Source organism: Austrofundulus limnaeus, unplaced genomic scaffold (assembly GCF_001266775.1).
Source record: "Austrofundulus limnaeus strain Quisiro unplaced genomic scaffold, Austrofundulus_limnaeus-1.0 Scaffold6, whole genome shotgun sequence".
In the NCBI taxonomy this organism is placed as follows: domain Eukaryota; kingdom Metazoa; phylum Chordata; class Actinopteri; order Cyprinodontiformes; family Rivulidae; genus Austrofundulus; species Austrofundulus limnaeus.
Genome location: NW_013952408.1, coordinates 4,260,204 through 4,266,990, shown reverse-complemented (window position 1 = coordinate 4,266,990; position 6,787 = coordinate 4,260,204). Strand labels below are relative to the sequence as shown.

Genomic DNA, 6,787 nt, shown 5'->3' with positions numbered 1-6,787 from the left:
TAAAACAGCAATTATGCTGAGTCAGGCTTGATTTTTAGTAATCTTTTCCTGTTAAATCAATAAATCAAATCAAATCAAATCCGTCTGGATAACAGCAGACTGACTGCTCGTAAAAGATACAACAGGTCTGGACCACTCGTGAAATTTGTTTGTATCTGAAGAAAATCTTAGAAAACGAAAACATTGGTGAATGCCACAAATTCTCCTAAATCATGTCGTACGCACAACAACAAATCTRTTCGTACGAATGGTTCTTGCATGAGGCCCAATATTCAGATCACTAACCTGACTAAAAGATTTGGAGATAAATAAGAATAAAGATAAAAATGCTAACTCTTTGTTCTCTACAGGTTCAATGCGTTTCATGCGGAGACCAACAAACCAATGCACAGAGAATGTGGTTTCATTCGAATCCAGCCGGGGACCAACAAAGTGGCCTTCATCAACGCACAGAACACAGGTAGACCTGAAACTACTAAATGCAAGCTGGTTCCTGTTATCAGGGTGGTCTACAGCCCAGTTTCTGCTAACTTTGTCAAAGCATCGCTAAACCCGACCTGCCTCGTACGGTTTCTCGTGCAGGTCTGGTAGACATCGAGGAGGGGGAGCTGACGGGACAGCAGCTGAAACTGCAGTCCCAAAGCCTGGCCAGGATATCTTTTGCCAAGGAGCCTCATGTGCAGCAGGTCAGAGTCGTCCTCTCAGGAAACGCTGCTGCCCTTCTCTGCCAATAACCTCGTTCCCTCCATAAACATCTTATTTATTTATTTATTTGTTTGTTTGTTTATTCAGATTTCTCGGGTCCTTCAGCTCCGACCAGATGGGAAGCTGGAGCAGACGGTTATCATGGCGACAGACAACCAGCCACCCTCTCAGCATTTGCACATCACTTACCGCCGCTCGCTTTGACCCGTGTGGTCCGACCAGTCAGGCGTCTCCGTCCTTCACACAGAGCCATCAGGACAATCTGTACTCATGTTGTTGTGTGTGTGTGTGTTGAGATGCACAGATGTAGGTTTGGGAACATGTTGGAGGCATTTAAATAAACTGTTTTGTTTAAGTTTTACTGTGTTTAGTGATTCTTATTTTCCTCTAATGAATGGTAAAAACTAGATTTCTCTTTTATGTATTCATAATTGATACAATTAGCTGCAGTGATTTGAGTTATTAAACTTCATGCAGTTCATACATGTATTAGTCATTTTAATGAGTGATATGTTAAACTTCATCTGGGTGATTGACAGTTTTAAAAAACTCCTTTAGTGTATTTCAGGAACCCAGGTATCGGTGCGATGTGTACAGACTACATGTCTTTAATTCTGGCAGCTGAATTGGCTTTTTAATGACAATTTTCTGTAATCAATCACTACTGTATATTTAATTTTTAACCAGGCATTGTGTTACCTAATGAGGTTTGTTTGTGGTAAGCAAGACAGATCTTTTAAAAAGGGTGAAGTGGTAACATCAAATGGTAAAACAGGCAGAGTTCTGTTAGAATATCTAAGGTGTCGTTTTTTAAGTTGTTAAATATGAGAAAGAAGAGATACTCAGAACAATAAAATGCTGCTTTATTAAACCTGTTATAACTCCGGTTAAATGTGGAGATATTAATGCAGGGCTATTCAATTGCTGGCCCGAGGGCCACATCCGGCCCGCGAGTGACCAAAGTTCGGCCCGCCAATTGGTTCATTCATCTCCAAACCCCTGGGTTTCTACTTTATTTACTATGAGTTCTTTTAGTTAAACATAGACATGTTTGGTATCTACAAAAACATCAGGATCTTGTCTACAAGTTGGTAAAAACATGAAAATTCAAAACAGTTAAAACTACAAGCAGTTGAAGACAAAACTATGAAAGTGAAAATAAAATTGGTAGCGTCAAATAGTAGGCATAATGTGCTTTTTTTTTGTTTTTGATATTGTTTAATTACTTTTATAGGGTTCTGTATGTTGTATTCATGATTAAATGCAGCAAAATAAACTTTCAAAAGTAACAGATCTTTGTAATTTTTGGTTTATTCACAAAATAACTTTAATTGCTGGATATTCGGCCCCTGAGCTGTTGACCTGCAGTAACTGTGGCCCTCAGAGCAATTTAGTTGAATAGCTCTGATTTAATGTTTATTAAAGATAGAATGAAATTCCTGCAAAAAAAAAGATTATGCAGTCTGACTTTGCTGCTGATGCTAAACACAAACAAAATGGTTAAAAACTGATTCATGTTCAGTGCTCAGATCCGGCACCCTTAGATTTAAAATATGCCCCAAAAAAATCAGTCAAAGGGAAGGGAATCTAAAAAGAAAATTGCAACTCTGAGCTGATTATGTGTAGAAATTTTAGCTCATGAATAAACATACAGTATGTATAAACCATTTATAAAAAATATATATAAACTGAAATATATTTGTATATGTGGGCGGCTGTGGCGGAGTGGTTAGTGGAGTCGTCCTGGTACCAGAAGGTCGCCGGTTCGATCCCCCGTCCAGCTGYTTCAGTCGTTGTGTCCTTGGGCAAGACATTTCACCCACCTTGCCTACTGATGGTGGTCAGAGGGTCCAGTGGCGCCAGTGCATGGCAGCCCCACCTCTGTCAGTGTACCCCAGGGTAGCTGTGGCCACAATGTAGTTTGCCATCATCAGTGTGTGAATGGGTGAGTGACTTAGTGTAAAGCGCTTTGGGGTCTGGAGGGACTTGATAAAGCGCTCTGTAAGTTCAGTCCAGTCCATATTCACAATTGGTACAAAAGCTATAATCCTGGTGTCCTTAATGTTTTAATCCCTATAAAAAGTATAGAAAAGTCAGTCATTTTTTGATTAATGAGACCACTTCAGTACGTGTAAACCCACAAAGCAGGAGACAAACGTGAATGAAAACTGACCATCTATAGTCTGAACTTTGGCTGCGCTGGCCTTGGGGACTGGATTCTTCGGGCCCCTTAAAACTCACTTACTCCTCTGGCTAATAATCTTGCTCTATGCAGAGTTTTTTTCATAAACACCATAGTGTGTCACAGTGTTGATACAATATGATGTTTCTGCTTTTTTCCTCATTTTCCCTTGTGTTTTTTTTCAGTTTTTCTGTTTTCTGTTTGTCTAAAGGTAGCGCAACTGTGTTTGCTACATGACCTGTCTTAACTGCCGCTTCCCCCTTCCCTGAATGTACAGCACCTTGTGAATTTATTTCTGTGAAAGGCGCTATATAAATAAAACTTTACTTACTTACTTACTTACTAATAAAAGCTGGTAAAACAACGGAATAAACACAAAAGTCCATCAGTGAGTATTTGGTTCATTTAATTGTGTTGTAAAAAAAAAAAAACAAGCAAAAAAACTCATGTGCAAATTAACACGGTGAAGGTGACACCGATCCCACACAACCATCCTGAACAGCATCCACGCTGACAGTTAATTATACTGCAGTGAAAGGTTACTCATGACCAAAGTGTAAAAAAAAAGACGTAAAATTATAAATAAATAGGTTAAAAATTAAAAACAGGCAAAAAATAGCAGAAATATTTACATTCAGACTGTCCTCTGAAAGCCCAAAATATTAAAAGTGCTTGATGTGGAGAAAAAAAACTGCAGAATTTACAGGGTAATTTTAAATCATCAATGGGCGTTCGTTAAGTAAAGCTTATACTTATCAAGTGTAAACAGGTCAGAACCTACAACAAGTGGAAACTCAGAGCTGATTGAAACTCTTCTGTTCTGACCCAGAAAGGTTGTCCGAGCTACAAACACAGTCATCTCCATCACTTCTCACAAAACATAATTCATTCACCTTCAACTGAGCATCAGGCTGCTAACATCAGCAGCATGAAAAGCTTCACATCCCACTGGAAAAGCCTCAGTGTTAACAGACAGAAACTGGTGCAGAAGAGGCAAATATTAGAAACATTTTTTAAGTTGTTGAATTCCCTCCTGAAGTCTCTGGCCACGACACCAGGCGACTACTCTTTGGCTGAAGGGTAATCCCTCACGCAGAAACGACACCAGCACGCTGCGGACGACACACTCGCCGGTGGACATCCAGCAACAGAACGGACAATCTGAAGTCGAAGATTTCAGTTCCATCATCCAAAAAAATAAAAATATAAATAAAACCCCATCTCCTCTCCGTCTGCTCACTGTTCCTTCATGATGTAGACGTACAGCGTGGTGAGGAAATACTTGAGCGACTCAACGAGGGAGGACAACCAGTGGCGTTGTGGGAAGAGATCCATCCTCACCACACACTTTGTGATCTCCGTCTGACGGGACGCAAACACAGAAATACAAAAGCTTTTACCACCTGAGTGCATCAAGTTCAGTTTTTATGCCACACTAATCTGGACCAATCTCCTAGGAAACTGTAAGAACACAGAAAAGTTTGAAAACACATTTATCTAAGAGTTACCTTTGTTCTATTTAAAATACTGACTGAAACATATTATGTCACTGTAATGTATTTTTGTTTTTGTTTTTATCATTTAAAGCACCATGAATTGTCTTGTTAATGAAATGTGCTATATAAGTAAAAAAAAAAAAAACACAGATATGTCTGCTTTTTGCTGATTTTTTCATGGCTTCTAATAAGCAACACTTTCATATATCAGTATCATGAATTTATGTGAACTTGACTAATTTGTTGGCATAAAAACCTTCAAATGCTTATTTTATATTGTTGGGAATCTAAATTAAATATCATAGTGTTTTTAATAATTTTTCCTTAACTGGTTTAACTCAACATATAGGCCTATAAATAGCTTTATTTGCATTTAAACAGGTAATAATGTTTTATTTTCCGGCACTGACAATATTTAGAAACACAGACCAAATTTTTTCTATTCAATTAAACAAATTAAAATGTAGGATTTATAAAAATCAACTTATGTAGAAAAACTCCAATAATTAAAATATAAATAACAGTTCACAATCATTTGTGATCCATCACATCGAAATGAGCATTAAGTCTCAAAGTGGGATATGGAGAAATAGGCAAATGTATGGTTTTGATTAAAACCTTTGCAAAAATTGCATTTTGTCAAAACATAATGAAAAAATGCCTTATCAATGTATCATTTGAATGAACTGTCTGAAATATAATCATAAAACAAAATTTTGAAGCACTTTTTTGAGCAGTAGCAACAAAACCTGAGTTTGAGAAAAAAATGCCTTAAAATTTTGAGATTTTCCATGACAGCTAGCAAAGTTTTGTTTCATTTCAACTGGGAAATCTCAATATTCAAATATGATTTGAGGTTTCCTCTTTATAAAGGACATCAAAATCTCATAAAATTAGGATTCAGAACAAATACTTATGTATTATCATAACCAACAACACAAATTAAGTCATATATATGGATTTACTTATGATATCAGAATGAAGCAGGGATCAGAATATTGCATTTAAAATATATTTTTTCCTCATCTTCCCTTGTGTGGTTTTTAGTTTTTTCTTTTAAGGGTTGCTCCTCCTCATGATGTCTTCATGAAGATGATCGTTGTTCTGTGTAGGGTCGGTGGCAGCATGACCCAGAGCACCTGTTCTCCTATGTTTGTTATGTTCTGTCTTCTTCTGAATGGGTGTTCTGAACTGTAATTTCATTGTGCTCTGTACAATGACAATAAAGGTTTATCTCATCTTATCTTATCTTAATCTGAAAATGTAATTAGGTCATTTTGACCAAATTTGACTTAATCCTCATTTCGATATGATGGGTCACATTTACATTACATTAGTCCAGTTGCAGCTTATTGATGAATGATCAGAAATGTTTTTAAAAATCAGGTTTTTAACCAAGAAAAAAATAATTTGATAATAAAAATTAAGATTTCCAATATGAATGATGGTTGTGAGGACATTTAAATAGTACAAGTTGAAATAATACTTAATAGAGGCTTTTATTTTTTTACAAATATTGTAACAAAAGCTGCAGAGCTCCTAATTGCAGGCAGAGATGTATTTTTATATATTCATTTGCTTTAGGTGTCTCCTTAAAAATAAAATAAAATGAAATAAAATAAATTCTTGTTGCATGAATCTGGATACAACCATTTCTGACACCACTTGTGCATTGTGTGTTGTCGTCAGCCTCACCCATCCACCCCGCCTCCTCAGCCAGGGAACAAGGAACTTGCGCACAAACTGTCCCAGGCTGTCCACTAAGACATGCACCGTTGTTGGATGTCCGTGTCTGACGCAGTCCACCGCCAGAGCTCCTGCGACGGCGTACATGGAGACCACCTTACCCCAGGTTATACCTACAGCAAGAGGAACGACAGAGAGGACAGGGGGGAATTATCTTTATGTGGACTGGATATAAACACATCTTAAAGCTCTCTGTAGGCATCTCAGACTCAAGGAATAAAAAAGAATTAGGACCACAGAGCAAAAAAAATTATATTTTTTCCCTTAGTTCTGACTTTTTTCTCTTAATTCTTAGATTAAATCAGGGCTATTCAACTAAATTGCTCTGGGGACCACAGTTACTGCAGGTCAACAGCTCAGGGGCTGAACATCCAGCAATTAAAGTTATTATGTGAATAAACCAAGAATTATGTCTCACAGAAGTTTTCAGATAAAACTTAGTGGAGCCTTAAAACTGGTTGTTTTGGTCACGATTAGTGATATCGTGATCCTGCAGTTAAGATCTGCTCATGGGCACATGAGCTTAGATCTTCTCGCCGAACACTGGGTTTCCTGGGGTGGAAAAACCATTTCCACTTCGTATGGTAACGAAGATGGTGACTGTCTGTTGAGAGGCTTGTCCCAAGTTAGTATACTTCAGGAGAGGTTACTACAGTGG

At 37.6% G+C, this 6,787-nt stretch overlaps 2 protein-coding genes across 6 annotated transcripts in view; one reads left to right on the top strand and one right to left on the bottom strand.

Moving 5' to 3' along the window:
* The window catches only part of thap4 (THAP domain containing 4), a 3,918-nt gene extending 2,852 nt beyond the window's left edge, over positions 1-1,066 (top strand). The window contains exons 3-5 of the mRNA XM_014031331.1: positions 351-460; positions 583-686; positions 793-1,066. Coding sequence (XP_013886785.1) covers positions 351-460; positions 583-686; positions 793-909 — 331 coding nt within the window. The 3' untranslated portion in view covers positions 910-1,066. The remainder of the gene's footprint in view (positions 1-350; positions 461-582; positions 687-792) is intronic.
* A 2,208-nt stretch (positions 1,067-3,274) lies between these two features.
* Positions 3,275-6,787, bottom strand: part of bokb (BCL2 family apoptosis regulator BOK b) — a 15,374-nt gene continuing 11,861 nt past the window's right edge. For 4 of the 5 annotated variants that reach the window (XM_014031285.1, XM_014031298.1, XM_014031306.1 and 1 more), the window contains 3 exons: positions 6,079-6,242; positions 4,152-4,249; positions 3,275-4,048 (listed from right to left, as the gene is read on the bottom strand). In XM_014031285.1, the coding sequence (XP_013886739.1) occupies positions 3,976-4,048; positions 4,152-4,249; positions 6,079-6,242 (335 nt within the window). In that variant the 3' untranslated portion in view covers positions 3,275-3,975. Of the gene's footprint in view, positions 4,250-6,078; positions 6,243-6,787 lie in introns of all 5 variants that reach the window. The other variant, XM_014031314.1, reaches the window with a different exon arrangement.